Source organism: Cricetulus griseus, chromosome 8, assembly GCF_003668045.3.
Source record: "Cricetulus griseus strain 17A/GY chromosome 8, alternate assembly CriGri-PICRH-1.0, whole genome shotgun sequence".
NCBI lineage: Eukaryota > Metazoa > Chordata > Mammalia > Rodentia > Cricetidae > Cricetulus > Cricetulus griseus.
The window spans coordinates 52,015,725-52,034,436 of NC_048601.1; the positions used below are offsets into that span (position 1 = coordinate 52,015,725).

At 52.1% G+C, this 18,712-nt stretch overlaps 1 protein-coding gene across 1 annotated transcript in view; it reads left to right on the forward strand.

The window, feature by feature from the left end:
* The first annotated feature begins 480 nt into the window (after nt 1-480).
* Grip2 (glutamate receptor interacting protein 2) overlaps nt 481-18,712 on the forward strand; it is a 30,107-nt gene continuing 11,875 nt past the window's right edge. The window contains exons 1-16 of the mRNA XM_027428888.2: nt 481-520; nt 7,516-7,596; nt 7,836-7,971; nt 8,618-8,763; nt 9,372-9,458; nt 10,078-10,153; nt 11,085-11,230; nt 11,966-12,113; nt 12,198-12,367; nt 12,766-12,888; nt 13,202-13,345; nt 15,838-16,024; nt 16,442-16,587; nt 17,209-17,289; nt 17,515-17,581; nt 17,676-17,821. Coding sequence (XP_027284689.1) covers nt 481-520; nt 7,516-7,596; nt 7,836-7,971; nt 8,618-8,763; nt 9,372-9,458; nt 10,078-10,153; nt 11,085-11,230; nt 11,966-12,113; nt 12,198-12,367; nt 12,766-12,888; nt 13,202-13,345; nt 15,838-16,024; nt 16,442-16,587; nt 17,209-17,289; nt 17,515-17,581; nt 17,676-17,821 — 1,924 coding nt within the window. The remainder of the gene's footprint in view (nt 521-7,515; nt 7,597-7,835; nt 7,972-8,617; nt 8,764-9,371; nt 9,459-10,077; nt 10,154-11,084; nt 11,231-11,965; nt 12,114-12,197; nt 12,368-12,765; nt 12,889-13,201; nt 13,346-15,837; nt 16,025-16,441; nt 16,588-17,208; nt 17,290-17,514; nt 17,582-17,675; nt 17,822-18,712) is intronic.

The window sequence follows — 18,712 nt, forward strand, 5'->3', positions numbered from 1 at the left end:
AAGCACTTGCAGAGGTGCCCAGGGTGGGGAGGGGGTGTCATGGCCAGAGAGGCCGAACTTTTTGACTTATGGCTAGAATCCTGTGCTGGTTCTGCTGAAATCTTTTCCTAACAAGAAAAAAGTTTAGAAAGTCCTGTCTTTTCCAGATGTGAAAACTGAGGCCCAGGGAGGACAGTCATTGGCCAAAGCCCTGGGGAACTCTAGGAGCAGAACCCTGTGCCCAGGACACTGTGTGAGGACCCAGGGTCGCCCTCTTCTAAGAGCCTGGGTGCTGCCATATGCCCCTGGGACTGAGGGGGCCTCAGATACTCATCTTCGAACCACAGGGATGAAAGCCTTGTCCCCTTTAAGTAGAGAGCTGGCTGCAGTGGGTTGACTATGCCCAGCCAGTGGGAGGGAGCTCCAGGGCCCCTCCTTGGGAGGGTGAGGGAGGGACCTGGTGTGTGGCTGGCAGCTGTGGGCAGTGCAGAGACTGCAGACATGCTGTGTGGACTCGGCCGGGACAGCCCTGCGGAGGCAGGTAGGTGGAGCGTGCAGACGTCACACCAGCTGAACGCAGCAGATGGGGGGCCTGGATGGTAGGAATGGGGCTGCCACTCTAGGGGACAAGGACTTTGGAAGTTGGGTGGAAAAGAGGGCATGGGATTCCTAGCCAGGCAGGTGCTGAGGGCTGTCTGCTCTGGAGCTATCCTGTCTCTGGAAGGCTGCCTCCCAGGGCTGTCCCTGGGGCACAGGTTACAGGGTGTTTAGCCAGAGACCCAGGGAGGCTGCCCCTCCTGCCTCAGTGGGGAGAGTAGTGTTGCTGGCCATTGGGAGCATGGGACTGTCCACTGGGACAGAGTCCTCCCCAGACCAGGGTAGGTCAAGGTTTCTGGGAACCCTGGGCTCTGGAACTCAAAAGAGGGGTGGGGCCCAGCTGCCACATTCCTAGGTGGCAGTGGTAATGTCTGGGACTGGGGAGAAGCTGTGGGGTGAGTACAATGATTGCTGTCTCTGTCCATCTATCTGTCCGTTTCCTAGCTTCAGCCAGTTGAGCCAGCCTGACACCATCCCCTAATAGTGTGGGTCATCCCAATCTCTGTGCCTTAGTGTCACCACCCTTCAATGCTCCCAGTTCCTTCCACAATTTACACACCCTTCAGGGTCTATGCCACTGAGCGCCACAAGTCTTCAAGGAACACCTCAGTCATAACAGTTGGAGTTGGGGACTGTGGAACTTCTGTGCTTAAGCCTGAGGCTGCTGGGCTTTCAGCCATACTCTCTTTGTGGCTTTCAGGCTGTGTCCTGGTCTTCTGGCCTCTGGGCCCCTACCTCTAGTGAGGGCTGCTATCTGGTATTCTGAGTTCCCAGGAGGGAGTGGCTAAGCCCAAAGTCTGATAATGGCTCCTGAGCTCTCTCAGGGCCTCTCTTGGGCTCTCTAGTTTCGACTCTGATACTTCCCTGACTCCATCACCACTGCAGCCCTTGAGAATCTCTTCCTTAGGTCACAGGACCCCACAATCACACTTGCATCAGTACTGGTTGACTTCCAGGTGTTCTGTGTTTCTTTATTTATCTCTTCCCTATTCCTCTATATAGCTTTGTTTCTGGTTCCTTCTTCTTCTTGATCATTAAGCTTCAGAATGTCAGAGAGCCTAATTTCAATAGTTCCCTCAAAAGTCTCGGGACCTAACATGGATCCCATGCCCATAGCTAAACCAACCACAGGGCTTCTCACTGGCCAGGCCTAGTTGTAGGGCCTCTTCTAATCTGGGGAAGGAAGGTGGCCAACAGGTGGTCACAGGCATGGGGGCTGTGGCCTCTGTGTGAGTGGAATCGGGATTGGGGTCTGTGAAGCAGGCATCCTGGCTCTCTCTGACCTGGATGTACTCTGCTGGAGTGGATCTTTCCCCAGGGACTGTTCAGGCTCTCTCCTGGGAGCCTCTAGGGTATCTACAGGATGGAAGATAACATACAGTAGATCTGACTCAAACTAAAATGGCTAAGAGCCCCACCCACCAACCATGCCAGCATATGCATACTGCCTTTGAACCCCTGCCTGAAGGACGGGCATGTCCTCTGACTCCTGACCACAAAGATGTCTTTGTCACTAGGGGCTGCCAGGCTTTACTGAATACTGGCCACTCACCAGGCTCAGGACAATTGAGGCAGAGTGTATGCACAATGGAGGATCCCTGTTGGCACCCCCTTCCCCAGAGGCTTCATCAGAGCCACTTCTAGTCCTGGGCTGTGGCCATGAGGGAACCTTAGAGGCCACCCACTTGGGGGTTAGCCAGGAGCCTGGAGCCAAGGAGGGGTGGGCTCCACCCAGGCTTCATCCCTTCCTAATCCTGGCTTCCGGCCACTCGTCTTGCTTCTTTGATGGCCGTTCTCCTCATCCACAAATAGGGCCTGAGTTCAAAAGCTAGGTGCTTACAGAATACTAGAAAGCCCTACCGCAGACTTACCCCCACTAGAAGCACAGTGAGGTCTTTCTGTTCATGTTGAATGCTGAAGAAAAAAATGGCAAGAGTTGATAGGGACTTTAGGAGGTGTTGGGATGAGTCTGCACACAGACTCATGGGCATGGGCTTCCTGACTGGGGACTTTTCATCAGGATGCTGCAGGAGGTAAGAAGGAATGTCTGGGAAGTCTTCCAGGATCAGGGAGGAGTGACTCTAGTCATGGCTCCAAGGAGGCTTGCCATACGTAGCCAACATTTCCTGCAACCTCGCTTGGGATCTTTGGTGCTCTTGCCAGGGGAAGGAATAGAACTGGGAGTGAAGGATGCATCCCCCTTGGGTCAGGGACACCTGGTTCCAGGATGCTGTGCAGCACACCAGCTGTGGCTGCAGTCTCCCCATCACAGGGACCCCAGTGAGACTGCCCCCTTGCTTCTCAGTGAAAGCAGTTTGTGTGGAATCTTGCAGTGGGCTGGTAGAGGGAGAGTCCAGAAAGGTTGCCAATCTGTGTTCTTTCTGGCCACCTTGGCACTGCACTATGAGGATTCCTGTTTGACGTGTGGCTGCTGGGCTCATGCCATTGAAAATGAACCGTGGTCGTCTTATCTGTCGTCACATGCATCTGCCTGTGGAAAGCTGGCTTCCTGGAGGCCTATTGGCTATGGAGACCAAAGCCCGCATTTCAGACCTGTGCTGATTCAGCCCTGCAGGGACAGGGGTGTCACTGTGGGACAATGTCTCTTTGCACAGAGAGGTCCAGGAGCTGAGGTATTATCATGTTCAGAGGGAGGGGGCATAAGGGGTAGGACCAGATGCCCTGGGAAGCCATGTGGCCTGGGCTTAAGTGCATCCAGGAGCTGAGTGTCCTTAATGTGGTTCCCTTAACTTCTGTGTACCTTGGATTCTCCATCCATCCCGTTATAGTGACAGTGGCACTTCAGACCCAGGCTTATCATGAAGACAGTGGTAGTGACTTTGAAGTTCTTGGAACCAGGCCTGGGGCAAAGCTTGCCCCATCTTTTGCCATGAGGTAATACTCACCCTTTCTGTGCCTCAGTTTCCACCCTGCTGTGTATCAGTATGCCAAGCTGGCCCGACTCCAAAGTTCATCCTTCCCTCTGCATACCAACAATGCCTTCCGTATTCTGGTGGTGAAGTCAAGGTTGGGCAGGGATGTGATGTCAAACAGCCACTCTCTAGGAATTGTCACTGAATCACCACCGTCAAAGTGGGCACTAAGGGACCTTGATCCAGCTGCCATGGGAACACAAGGATCCTACTAAGGGGTCTTCATCTTCAGCAGATGCCAGACCTCAGCTAAGTTTACAGCACCCCCCCAGCCCCATGCCCCCTTTCTGCCATTTACTTGGGCGGCATCCTGGCACAGCAGCTTGGCAAGGGACAGACTTCCTTTTCCCTTTGTCAGAGCTCAGTAGCTCCCTGGGGCTGCAGAGGGAGGGAGATGTGAGGCAGATCAGCAAGATTTGCCTGAGGAAAAAAAAAGAAAGGACTCCCCCCCACACACCTCTAGCAGCCTAACTGCAGCAGCCAGGACCAGGTGTCTAGGCCTGTGCCCTGACTCCCCATGGGCCCCGGAAGTGAATTTCTCTCTGAAGCAATTTCTACAGCACCGATTGACTGAAGTAGTGCTCATAATTGGCCATTGCTGGAAGGAGGAGACTAGAAAAATGCAGATAAAAATATCCCTGGTTTTTTTATGCATGTTTCCAGCTGAAATTGGTGGGAAAGATGTTTTTTTTCTTTTTTTTTTTTGAAAAGCCTTCATCTGTAAGCATGTAATTACCAGGTCCAAGAACCCCCCTATCAAAAAAAAAATACAAGAGGACAGGAGAATGTGAACATATTCCCTGAGGGAGGATGCTGGGGGCCAAACTCTATGGAGGCATCTATAAATAAAGTGGTCCCCTAATTTCTCACTGTCCTCAGTGAGGAACACCTCCCCCACTATGGAGAGCAGAAGCTCAGGCATGCAACCAATTGGCAGTTCTGACCCTGCCTTGATTCTTGGTTTGAATTCTGCCTCAGTCTCTCCCAACAAGAGATTATCCTGGGAGGGGGGAATCAGGATGTTCCCCCTGAAAATGCATCAGTATCATCCATGCCTTATGGGTTATTCTGAACATGACTGGGAGAGGAGGAAGTCCTAGATTCAAAAGCCTCCTACTCAGTAGACCTCCTACCTGGTATGACCTCATGACCTCCAATGGAGCCCCCTGGGCTCAACCTGAAATGCCTGTCCTTGCTCTGGCCTCTGCTAACTTCCCTGCGCCCACCCCCATTGTGTGTGTGTGTGTGTGTGTGTGTGTGTGTGTGTGTGTGTGTGTGTGTGTGTTTGTATGCATGCGTGTGCACATGCACATGCTTGGCTTTTTATGGGTTCTGGGAGACTTGAACTTGGGTTTTCATGCTTGTGTGGCCCCTCTCTACAGTCCCTGCCTACTAACTCCATGCACAGTGCCGTTAACCTGTTTGTGACCTCTTCCCATCAAAACCTGGAATTGCATAGCTGGCAACCAGGGCTCAAGGCTAGCAGGATTTGTATGACGGATAAAGTTGGGGCCACTCAGTGTTATTAATAGAAGACCCATGTGACTTAGTTGCCCCCATGAAGTTACCATGGCCAAGTTCAGCACTGGATGAGATCTGAATATTGGGATGAAGAAAGCAGGGAGTATCATCTTTAAAGATGGGTTGTAGGGACACTCTAGGTACAGGGTCCCCTCCTTCAGCAGCTAGCTTCCAAACCCTGACTGCTTAAAGTATTTGGGGATGCCCAACCTTCAGTTCTCTGTTCCTTCTATTTTATCTTCAGGGTTCAAATCTCCGCCTTTAACCCACAGGTGTTCAGGGCCGCATCCCAAAGGAGTCACTGCTCTGGTGTAGAAAAACTTGGTCCTCAGCTTCCTTGAAACAGGCCCCCACACCCTTCCCCGCAGAGGCATAAACCTTGAAGCTTATCTCTCATCTCCCCAGCACAGCCCAAGAGGGAGGAGCCTATGAGACAGGATCTGATTTGTCTGGATGAGACACATTTCAATTTCAGAATCGCCCTGGTGAAATACTAGACATCTGCACCACATCGCCGATGGAACACAGCCTTTCTAATTTTATTAGCTCAGAAACGTCTTGTTGGAGATAATGAAGGACATACAAGGGAGCAGTAACAGGAGGCATTACACTAAATGGTGTGTTGCCTGCATTGGAGATGGCTGTGAACATGGGTCTGGAAAGGAGGGTGAACACAGAGCTGCTGGGGACCCCACTCCAGGAGCCCTAAGAAAGCTGTTCACTTTAACTGCTGTTTGACTGGTTACTTACCAGCTTTCGGGGAAGCAGAGGGAGCCTGGCCACTCAGCAGAGTAAATGTAACCCAGAGAGCATGAAATGAGGGTACAGCTGTGAGCATAGTAAAGTCCAGAGAAGGACTTGTGTAAAACAAAGGTCCTGCAGGAAGGGAGAGGCAGTGGCTTCACCACAGAACACCACATCTGTTCTGAAAAGCAGATGTGGGTGAGCCTGGGAAAGGATGGAGGAGGCAGACATCAGTTAGCAGACAGGGAAAGGTACAGCTCTCCCAGGCCAGTGCCGGCCACTTAACCATTAGAGTTTCTGGGTTACACAGGTGCTGATGTGCTGGGGGCGTCCCCAGGTGTCCAATAGAGGATGCTTCCAAGGCTTGTGAATAGCAAAAGCCACAAAGCTTAGATCACGTTCCTAAAACAATGTCATCTTTGTATGTTACTTGTGTGCATTCCAAGGACGGTCAGCTTTCTGTATTGCCTTGTCCCTCTGCTGTGGGCCAACCAACCGCACATAAAAATTGTCAGGAGAAATTTGTACTGAACATGCAAACGTGCAAATCTTTTGTTTTTTTCCATCATCATATTACATATTGTGTTACCCAGTCATCTAGGCTGGAAGGTGCTCGCTGTGTTAATAGCATACTGTTTTATGAATGGACTGGAGAATCTGAAGTCGTGGTGTTCTTCAGGGATGGGGGACATGATCCCAGTGGATACTGAGGGATGACTACACTGTCTCATCTCTAGATGAGGCACAATGTCCATGTTGATCATACAAAGTAGAAAAAGCCTGGGCATGTTCAGTATAGAAGCATTTTTTTTTTCTGAACATTTTCTCACAGTTGAATCTATAGGTGTGGAGACAGAGAGCTGACTGTATTCTCTTTATATTTGAAATGTCTGGATGGGGTGTTTGTTTTGTTTTGGTGAGGGCCTCATAGCACAGGCTGATGTTGAAGTCACTATATAGTTGAGCTCCTAACCTCTGTCTCTACCTCTGGAGTGCTGGGGTCACAACGCCTGCCATCACACTGTGCTCTAATAACTCTTTTAAAAAAAAGTACCACAGAGACAAATGTCTGTGCAGATGAGACACGTCCTAGGAAGATAAGGAGACAGGAAATGAGAGAGGGGTGGTAAGGATCGGGGAAGAGAGTGGCAGGCCCCACTCCATCTGCTTAATGTAGGGGTGGGGTGGCTGAGAAATGATACTTGATGAAACAATGGGGAAGATTTTTCATTTAGTAAAGCTAAGGTTGGTGGGTTTACACACAAGTAGGGCTTATAGTCTGTAAAGTATTAGCATACATACACACACATGTACACAGAAGCACTGGCCAGGTCTGCTTACAAGAACCATGGTAAATGCCTACCCTACCAGGGATGCATCTAGATCTTGCGACAGAGCCAACAAGCCTGGGTTCTAAGCTAGGTCACAAGCCCCCCAGCTGTGGAGTTCTCCCTCTCTGAGCCTTAGCTTCCTTTCTGGATAGTTGGGCAGCATTACCTGTGATAACAATTTGGACTATAGCATGGGCATGTCAGATGCTCAGCCTTAGATTGGCAGAGAAACTGCCAATGTGGGGATCCTTATCCAAGCATTCTTAACCCCGAAGAGACCCCCAGGACACCTTTACCAGACACCAGGTATAACTGATGAATGGCATGAAGTAGAAGAGCTCCCCAAGTGGAATGAAGATGAAAGTGGGGCCTGGCAGTTTCTGACTCCAGTTTCCACCTTTCCTCCACAGATGATGGGCCTTACTCAAAAGGGGGAAAGGACGCAGTGGGGCCTGATGGGACCCTGGTGTGCCGCCGACAGAGCATTCCAGGTATGTTGGATCATTCTTTGCCTGGAGCTCTGCCATGAGAATTCCAGTGACTCATGAAGTGTGGGCAGTGCCACTAACTAGCCCTGTGCCCTTAGTGTGTCACCCATCTTCTCTGGTCCTCCCTGGTGGAGGACTGTGTCACACAGTGTAAAGTGGCCAAGTGCCTACCGCCCTGCCCAGCCTCCCCAGTCTTGGTCCCTGAGTAGGCACTACCAGCTCATCCTCCCGTCTGCCTACAGAGGAGTTCCGGGGCATCACCATGGTGGAGCTGATCAAGCGTGAGGGCAGCACTCTGGGCCTGACTATCTCGGGAGGAACTGACAAGGACGGGAAGCCCAGAGTCTCCAATCTGAGACCTGGGGGCCTGGCAGCCAGGTAAGAGGTGTGGGTCAATGGATAGGGCACCGGGAGGCAGATAAGTGATGGAGCTTGATGCCTGCCACAGGGAAGCCTCTAAGTGGCTGATTCAAGGCCCAGCCTCTTTCCTTCTCTTCCTCTAGAGTCACAGCACCCCACCCAGGCAAGGTGTGCACCTTTCCATGCCATTCCCTCTGGCCCCCCATACCACTCTCCTGGCAGGCTCCCATTCCTTCCTCCATATGCCACATTGCTTCCAGGAAAACCGTCAGGTTTCCAACTATACACACTGTCCTGGATGCTTCCTTAGACAACAAGGACTGGAAGGTGGCCCAAGTGTCCAGATGAACCAATCAGAAGGGCCTCAGAAAAGCGTGGAAAGAAAATAAGAGAAGAGTGATGGATGGGACTCTATGGCTCTTCTTTGGGCTTATGCAGTATGGTCAGAGATGTCACCATGATGCTGTCACCAGGCCAGCACAGTGGGACAGGCTGGGAAGTTCTGTGTGTCACACCCGGCCTTGGTTAATCAGGTGCTTGTGTGGCCTCGGATAAAGGAAGGACCGCTCTGAGTCTCAGCTCTCTGAGGATCCTGTGGGAGGGTGAATGTTGGTAGCCAGAGGCTAGCATTGGTCCAGTGTGGACTCTGGCTTTCTTGCTGTAGGAGTGATCTACTGAATGTAGGCGACTACATCCGCTCAGTGAATGGGATCCATCTGACCCGGCTCCGACATGACGAGATCATCACACTGCTGAAGAACGTGGGCGAACGCGTGGTGCTGGAGGTGGAGTATGAGCTGCCCCCGCCCGGTGGGTGCCCTTGGACGGGGAACTCTGTCCACTGCCTCAGGCATGGGGGGACACAGCGGCCTCCCTGCCCAGGCCTAGGGGGTGTTGGGGATCACCTAGACAGGGTGGGTGATGTCTGGAGGCTGGCCACACATGCTAGGGCATGCATACAGTATGTTGTTATGAGGTGGTGGTGGGACCCTATTCATAACTTGTCATTTTGCATAGTTGGATAGAAAGGAAAGTTTGGGGACAAGGACTAAATAACCTGCTGCCTGCCACCATTGCTGCCGACCCCACTGCCCTGCACTGAGCACAGTGGCCTAGGACTTCTCCCAGCTCTGAATTTCCAATGTTGGTCTAAAGGCTGGAAGCAAGCCTAGCCTAGCCCCCAGTCTCGCCGCATCTGTGGCCCTCATGAGCACGGTCAGGTCCTCTCCACTGGCTGTGGTGGACTAGGTGTGGGTAGAGATGATGAACTCCCGGTGCCCTACCTCCTCTGCCTGTAAAGTAGAGAGAGGTCAGCTGTCACTGTGATTCTGTGACTGGTCACTTGACGAGCCTTGGGCATATCTACCAGCACAGAGATATGGCAGAGAGACTCAAAGGAGGCCTCCATTTCTCCATAGCTCCCGAAAACAACCCGAGGATCATTTCTAAGACGGTGGATGTCTCCCTCTACAAGGAAGGCAATAGCTTTGGCTTTGTCCTCAGAGGTCAGTGTGACAGTCATCCTTGGAGTTGGGATGACAAAAACAAGGTCATCAAGAACCCATGCATGCTCTGTGTCCCATTAGTGGATGTGACATACATTCTGCCCAGAACTTTATCCTTTTATTTAACTGTATGTCTGTGTGTACATGCAAACGTGACATGTATGTAAGGGTCCAAGGACAGCTTGTAGGAGTCAGTTCTCTCATTTCAGTGTATGTATGGCATCTATGTACCACACTCAGCCCATAAGCCTTGGCAGCAAAGAGTTTTACCTGAACCATATCTCACTAGCCCTTGCTTAGGACTTTAAAGGACCCTGGACCACTGAGTCAAACATTAAATGGACAATTGTGAGAAGCGGTGAAGCACGCATGGTTGATGAGAGCCCAACAACAGAGATGGTGGGGAAAGATTCATAGCAAAGTTTGGAGTTACTGAGTAACCAGGGCAAAAAGGAAGAGAGGGTGAGGTCACGGGAGATGCGTGCTGTTTGAGAAGATGTGGATTGTGTTTCCTGTCCCTCATCCCACAGGGGTGGAGGAGTGGGGGGCGGGGGAGGCTGCTTGAGCCGGCGTCAAGAACTTTGCTTATCAGGGAAACTTCCTGTTGAATTATGCCCAGGAGGTGCCCATGAGGACCTGCACAAATCCCGCCCATTGGTCCTGACTTACGTGCGGCCTGGTGGCCCAGCAGACAGGTGAGCCTGCCTGAGGCAGAAGCATCTGCATCCTCTGGCCACTTGACACGTGTACCTGTGGACACTGTGTGGCCATCTGAGGCCCTGCATCTTCACATCACTTCCCAGATGGGAGACTGAGGCCAGGAGGGGACAACCTGCCCAGAGTCACTCAGGGAATTAATGGAGGTGGCTAGGAGAGACCCCAGCTTGCCTCTTCCCAGGATCCTTCTGATCCAGCCTGTGGCTAAGCACTGTGACTGGCCATCGCTGGGACTGTCTGTGAAAACCTCTTATGACCCAGCACTGCCTGGCTCAGCCCATCAGGGTCTGGAGGATAGAGTATGAGAGAGGAATATGTCCAGGCCCTGTCCCATCCCTTGACCCCTCACCCTTGATCTCTGAGCAGGAGACTCCCGACCATTTTAAGAGAAGCCTGGACCAGGCTTGTTGTAGATCTAAATTTGTCCTTGGTCTGAGGCCCTGCATGAGTCACTATTCATAGAACCTCCTGGAATAGCTTTGGCACCTGTCAGGGGTGACATTCCAGGGCAGGGATTGGGCCCAAACTGGAGCCCTGCTGAGTTCTTTCCCAAGCTCATTTGTCACGAGGCCAGAGTCACCACTGGAAAATGAGGGTGGGGACAATGGAAGGAGACTCTATAATGGTCAACATGGTGCCCATAGACCACCGTCGTCTCTGATGCTGTGTGTCCCCAGCCAAGTGGACACCCTCTCTGAGCTGTGGTGCTCTCTTCTGCCTCTGGTGCAGGAGGTGAGTGAGTAGTCTTGAAGAACACCTCCAGCTCAGACATGCTGTGGGGTAGAAGGCTGGCCTGGCACATTTTACTTGCCCTCTCTGTCTGTCCAGCCCCAACTTCCTCAGGCTTCCCTCCACACACTGCCCCATCCCTGTGCCCCACAACTGACTGGGATTTCACCTTCACCACAGGGAGGGCTCCTTGAAGGTGGGTGACAGGCTGCTCAGCATAGATGGGATCCCACTGCATGGGGCCAGCCATGCTACCGCAATAGCCACCCTGCAGCAGTGCAGCCATGAGGCCCTTTTCCAAGTGGAGTACGATGTGGCCACCCCAGGTATGTTGGAGTCTGAGGTACGGGCCGGGGGCAGGAAGAGGTTCCAGATGCTCAGCACTACAAAGGCTGTGTGATCTTAGGCCAGTACCTTAGCCTCTCTGAGTCTCTTGACTGTGCCAGGCATCTCCTGATTTCACTGCGGATCTTGCAGGAGCAATACAGGTGAAGTCTCTGGTCCTGTGGGGCAGGGAATGTCAGGTAGCATACTAGGTAAGGTAATATGTATTAGATGGCAGAGAAAAGAGCAAAGAGAGCACACACCAGAGCACGTGCGTGCACACACAAGCAGCCTGAGCATAGCTTCTAACTAGAGCATGAAGTGAAGGAGTGAATCTTTGGGGAAGCTCTAGACGGCATGGACTGTAAGTGCAAAGGCCCTGGGGCAGGAGTATTGGCTTGAGAGTGCGGGGCCAACCTGCCTGTAGCAAATAAGCTGCAGGGAGGAATCCAGGACAGAAGAGGTGGAGGTAGAAGGCCCAGGACTACAGGAAGTGACTAGCTGTCTCAGGGGGAGCTGATGTGAGATCAGGATGCTTGGGGTGCAGATAGGGGGTGTTTCTGAAATATGATGGAGGCCTGGCCTGATTTGCTGGTGGCTGTATGTATCTCTTCCTCTCTATGCTACCCCTTTCCTCAGTAGTAAGGGTTGAAGGACAGCAGGGCTAGTCCAGGCGGGACAGTGAGCATGTTTATTTTCCACGATTCTTTCTTTTTTCCTCCTCCCCATCATTCCAGACACTGTGGCCAATGCTTCAGGTCCATTGGTGGTAGAAATAGCCAAGACCCCAGGATCTGCACTGGGAATCTCTCTCACCACTGGCTCGCACCGGAACAAACCTGCTATCACCATCGACCGCATCAAGCCGGCCAGCGTGGTGGACAGGTGAGGCAAGGCAGGGGAGCACAGGGCAGAGGAAACCCATGGCTGTGTCCACTGGACCAGCCCCACTGTGCCCCTGTCCCACAGGAGTGGTGCCCTGCATGCTGGAGATCACATCCTGGCCATCGATGGCACCAGCACAGAACACTGCTCACTGGTGGAGGCCACCAAGCTCCTGGCCAGTGTGACTGAGAAAGTACGGCTGGAGATCTTGCCTGCACCCCAGAGTCGTCGGCCTCTGAAGCCCCCAGAGGCAGGTAGGCACCTTAGCAGGTCTGGGGCCCCAAATCTGGGATGGCATGGGGAGAATGAGAGCAGCTCCAGAGTTCCAGGATGGAAGCCTTGAGCAGACAGGACTGTGTGAAGCCAGTAAGCTAACTGCCTGCCACATTTGGCAGGGAAACGGAAGCTGCAGAGGCTTCTGTGGGCAGCACTCAGCTGGGAACCTCTGGGCCCAGGGTCTGGCCTTCCTGCCTGTTACTGCAACTGGTGCCTGGGCACATAGTTGGTGGCAATGCGTGTGAGCAAGCTGTTCCTTGTCTCGCTGGCTTGGGCAGTACAAAGATCTCAAATCATACCATCAGTGTGGGTGTGTAGACTAGTCTGCTGAATAGCTCCAGACATCTGTGACACTTTCCTCTTCCCACTGCCACAGTGAGGGTACAGAGGAGCGAGCAACTACACCGCTGGGACCCATGTGGCTCCACTTGCCACAGCCCAAGGCCAAGCCACTGCAGGGCCCCCACCTGGGCACCCGGAAGCCAGGACCAGAGCCGATGTAATGTGGCTGCTGCAGCAATGCTGTCTTTCTAGCACCCCTTCCTGGTGGGCGGTGTCTGTTGTGCGGGAGGAAACTGACACTGGAGCAGAGGGCTGCCCCTTGTCACTCAGCCTGTCCCTAGAGGCCTGTGGAAATACTAGTCAGGGAGTCCCAGAGTGGGAGAGAGACCTGTCCAAAGTAAGGGACTTTGGTGAAGGGGAGAGGGGATGCCTGTCTCTGTCTATGTGACTGTATGGTTCTCCAACCCCACCCACCCCCTGGAGACCAGGGCCCTGTTGGGGCTCACAGGGCTGTGCTCTGGTCTCCCCAGCCTTGTCCTCAACTCCCTTCTCCTCACCAACTGTGAACCCCGCCTTTCCCTGTGCCAACGCCAGCACCCTGCCCCGAGGACCCATGAGCCCCAGGACAACAGCAGGGCGGAGGAGGCAGCGAAGGAAAGAACACAGGAGCTCTTGTAAGCTGGAGGCTGTCCCCATGGGGCACCAGTGTGGCTGAGGATGGGGCTGGGGTGAGACTTGGGGTAGTGTTGCCAAGTAGGGTGAAGGATAGAGTTAAACATACAAGGCTCACCCTGGCCACCTGGGTGTGGTGTGGGCCACACATTGGATAGTCCCAGCTGTGACAGGAAGGAGTCTCTGAAGCTGCTGTGTTCAGTGTCTGAGGTCTGTCACCAAGAGCCTCATAAGAGCATTTCTGTGATGTGTCTAGGAAAACCCTCAGGGACAGAAATAGGTTGAGGATAGATTGCCTGTGGCAAGATGCAGGTTCTGGGGCAATGGGTGAGGAGACAGTGATTCCTTTCTTTTTCTGGTTTGAGACAAAGTCTCACTATGTGGACCAGTCTGGCCTAGAATTCAGTCTTCTTGCCTCAACCTCCCAAGTGCTGTGATTTCAGCCATGCACCACCCGACATGGCTAGGGGTTCCTTTGGGAGGGAATGACAATGCTCTAAGCCATCAAATTATACACTGAAAGAGTGACAACTATTGTGTGGGGACCTCGTATTAATAAAGCTGTTACCAGGAACTGGAGAGATGTCTCAATGATTAAGAGTGTTTACTGCTCTTGTGAAGATTCCAATTTCAGTTCCCAGCACCCATAACAGGCAGCTCACAACCACCTGTAACTCTACTTCCATGGGGAGCTGACAGCTGACACCTTCTTCTGGCCTCTGCAGACACCCACACACCTACACCCACATACACACACACACACACACACACACACACACACACACACACACACACACACAAGACATACATATGTACATAATTAAAAACAATAAAATAAATCTTAAAAAAGAAAACTATTATCAAAGCAAAGAGGCATGTAGAATACAGAACACAAAATATAGCACAACCCCAATCTGTGGTGATATTTTGTTTATGATCTAACAAATAAAGCTTGCCTGAAGATCAGAGTGCAAAGCTAGCCACACTAGTTCTCCATAGAGACCAAGCAGTGATGGCACACACCTTTAGTCCCAGAAGCCATACTAGTTAGCTAAAGAGGCCAGGCAGTGATGGTATACACTTTTAATCCCAGCACTCAGGAGACAGAGGCAGACAGATTTCTGTTAGTTAAAGGCCACCCTGAAATACACAAAATTGATCCAGTCTCAAAGAGAAACAGAGCTCACACAAAGGTGATCTCACCTCTTGAGATCACACGCCTTTAATCCCAGCACTAGAGAAGAATATAAGGCTGGAGGAGACAAGAGAGAGATGCAGTCTAGGGAGAAGGAAGTCTGAGGTTTGGTGGAGAGCAGTGCAGTCTGAGGCGGTGGATCACCCCTTCGGTCTGAGCATTGGTAAAGTTGAGAACTCTCCAGTGGCTGGCCATTTAGCTTCTCTCATCTTCAGCGTTAAGCCCATATCTGTCTCTGGGTTTCTATTATTAATACCAATTAGAATTTGTGAGACACCAATCCAGTTTTACTCTCCCAAGTTTTAGTCACCCACAGTCAACCACAATCTGAAAATATTAAATAGACAGATCTGGAAATAGACCATAGGTTTTAAATTGTACACTGTTGTGAGCAGCACAGGAAAAGCTTACGTCTGCACCACTTGGTCCATCCTGGGATGCGAACAGCATGTTCACCCAGCACATCTATCATGTATATGCTACTCAGCTGTCAGTCCCTCTATATCATCTCTGTTGGCCAGGTTGGCAGGTGTCCGCTGCTCAGGCGACATTTACTGTACTGAATAATGCCTGAAGAGCAACAGTCATGGGGCTAGGGATGTGTCTCAAGCAGTAGATTGCTTTCCTAGCATGTACGAAGTCCTGGGTTTTACCCTTAGTACTGAATAAACGGGCAAAGTGGTACATGCCTGTAATCCCAGCATCCAGGATTGGAAGGTAAGAAGGTCAGAGGGTCAAAGTCATGCTCATCTACACAGAAAGACCAAGGCCAGTCCAAGCTGCATGAGACCCTGTTTAAACACAAAACAAAAGGTGCTATAGTAGTGATTCTGGTAATTTTCTGAGAACATACTGGTATAATTATATTTTATCATAGCTATAGCTAATCTCTCTCTTCCTGAGGCTTGTTTGTAGGTGAAACCTCATCATAGGTGGGGAGGCGGGGTCTAGGGTGTCTGTAGACTTCAGTGCTATCCATAGTTTCAGGCATTTCCTGGGGTCAGGAAACACATACCCTATGGATAAAGGGGGTTCTGTAATATAATAAATAATACCGACTTCTAGAATCTTTGTCTTATAAAATCACAGTCCCTAACGCTGTCTCTCTTAGCCACTGGTCATGTAGGATAGATACCATAGTGCTTCTGTACAGATAGAGAAACCCGGGCCTATCCCAGGTGGCCTCGAACTCCTGAACCCCTGCCACTCTGGCTCCCAGACCTCTTGAGGACTCTCAGTGGGCAGCTCTGGGAGGCCTCATCAGTGTTCATCTGAGCATCAAACCCTCCTTTCCCACAGTGTCACTGGCCTCCAGCACGGTAGGGCCAGGCGGGCAGATTGTTCATACGGAGACCACGGAAGTTGTGCTCTGTGGAGACCCCCTCAGTGGCTTTGGCCTCCAGCTCCAGGGAGGCATCTTTGCCACCGAGACCCTGTCCTCTCCACCATTGGTGCGCTTTATTGAACCTGACAGCCCCGCTGAGAGGTGAGCCTGCTGCCTCTATGGGCCTGCAATTTGGAGTGCTCAAGCCAAATGGGGAACTGAGTCACAACTATGGGCCCCAGCTTCACCAATATACCTTTCTTAATCACTATATTGTCCCCACTACTAGCCCCATTTTCCAGTTAAGGAAGGGGAAGCTCAGAGAGGTGGGTACACTTGCCTAGGGTCACACAGTACCTAAGCCCTGTCTGCCTGTTTGCCTCTGAGACTGTGTATATCTTGTAAGGACAATGGAACCATCCCCAGTGGACAGATAGAGAAACTGAGGCCCAGCAAGCTTAAGGCGTTAGCTGGGGAGCTGAGCCAAAGAGACCAGAAGCTGAGAGTGGGCCCCCACCTTGCACCACAGCTGGGGTTCAAGTCATTGGCTTCTTCTTCCCACTGGGCTCTGGGGGTTAGGTGTGGTCTGCTGCAGGTGGGGGACCGTGTCCTAGCCATCAATGGCATTGCCACTGAGGATGGAACTATGGAAGAGGCCAACCAACTGCTGCGGGATGCAGCTCTGGCCCGCAAAGTTGTTTTGGAGATCGAGTTTGATGTGGCAGGTGAGTAGGCCACCCAGCTACATACATACACACCCTGGGACCCTGCCCCTCCCCCCTTTATGCTCCCTGAGACTGTGCACAGTAAATGCCTAAGCCCTGCATAGGGAGGCGGGAGCCCCACACAAGAGTCAGGAGGGTGTAGTGAACTGCATACAGCAGGGACATAGAGTTGGGTTGAAGGTCTCCAGGCAGCTTAAGTCAGGGCATTGGTCCTGGGAGTTCTACACTATGTGGACAGGATACTGCCTCCCTCTGCCCTCTGTTTCCCCTTCTGTCAAATAGCAGAAGACAGGGGTGTGGTATGAATTAGTGACAAGTTGTGAAAATGCCTGGATCCAGAGGGCTAAGTTTTGTTACAGACCCCACACTTACTAGCAGGCCCCATCTCTGGCCTCTGCCCTGTCTCCATTCTGAAGACAGCACTCAGCTGCTTGAAGCCAAGCTGTCAGCTCTCTAGGCCTCAGCTTCCTCCTTCATCAGGTGGAGGCAGCAGGGTGGGGCTGGAATGGTCACTTTCTGAGATTGCCCTCCTCCCAACCCATGAGAAGCCAGAGTGGGTGCAAGATACAGATCTCTGAGCTCTTTTGGAGTCTCTCGTCACCCTTGGCTGTTGGTTCACAGAGTCTGTCATCCCAAGCAGTGGGACCTTCCATGTGAAGTTACCCAAGAGGCGTGGCGTGGAGCTGGGCATTACCATCAGCTGTGAGTTCTCTCATCGCCTTACTGTTTTACCCACCACATCTCCACTATGGGCCGCAGCCCCATTTTACAGAAGGGAAACTGAGGCACATAGAGATGAGCTGATTTGCTTACAGCCACCCAGCCAGGAAGCAATGGGACCAGGAGTCCACAGAATCCTCTCCCAACCCTACCTTAAACAGAGGTCCTTCAAGACTCAATTCACAGTCTGTCTCCCCTGCTCCACAGCGGCCAGCAGAAAGCGAGGGGAACCTCTGATCATCTCCGACATCAAGAAAGGCAGCGTGGCGCACAGGTGGGGCACCACACAGGCAGGGGGGGTATAGCCATGGGGGTGGGGCAGTGCCCATCTGCACCAGGCTCCTCCCATCCGCACCCCACTCATGCAGGACTGGCACCCTCGAGCCAGGCGACAAGCTGCTGGCCATTGACAATATCCGCCTGGACCACTGTCCCATGGAGGACGCTGTGCAGATCCTACGCCAGTGCGAGGATGTGGTCAAGCTGAAGATCCGGAAAGATGAGGACAACTCAGGTATGTGCCTAGGAGACCATGTCTGATGGTCACCTGCTCGGGAGGGCTGGGAAGGCTTGTGCAGGGATCCCTGCTACCCACATTCCCCTGCTCCAGGGCCCTCAGGAGCCACTGCAAAACTCCCCAGAGTGTGAGATATTGACAGGACTGATGTACAGGGCTGATATCTGAGTGGCTTACGGGTTGCAGGGTTGGCCCTGGCGTAACAGAGGCAGGCCTGAACTGGTGGATGGGGAAAAAAAGGAGGAAAGAGGCAGGAGAGGCATAAGGGTGTGGTGAGGAGTATGATAAATGGAGAAGAAGCCACTGGTGGCCAGTCTTGTTTTCACTCCGCCCCTCCCCCTTTCTCCCTTGGCTCCTGCTATTTCTTTCCTGCTTCTTTTAAATATATATATATATATATATATATTATTTTTTTATTCATTATTTTTGTTTATTTTGTTTTTATATGTATGGGTGTTTTGTCTGCATGTATGTCAGTGTACCACGTGCATGCCTGTTGCCCAGGGAGACCAGAAGAGGGAGTCAGAGCCCCTGGAACTGGAGTTACAGGTGGTTGTGAGCAGACATGTGGGTATTGGGAATTGAACCCCAGTCCTCTGGAAGAGCAGCCAGTACTCTTAACCCTTGAGCTATCTCCAGCCCCTCCTTTCATTTCATCCCCCTTTCCTTCTCTTTGTCTTCACCCTCCTCTCCCCTTCCTCCCTCTTTCCCCCCTCCTTCCCTCCCTTCTCTTTGCTCTAAGTCTTGAGTTGCTGTGGGTGGCCTGTGAATCTGTGTTTTCAAATCTTGGTTCCACATCCCTGTAGGTTTTTCTTTTCTTCCCTTCATGGCACCCAGGCAGCAGGCTGGGAGCCTGAGGTGACCTCCAGGTCCCCAGGTTGTACCCCT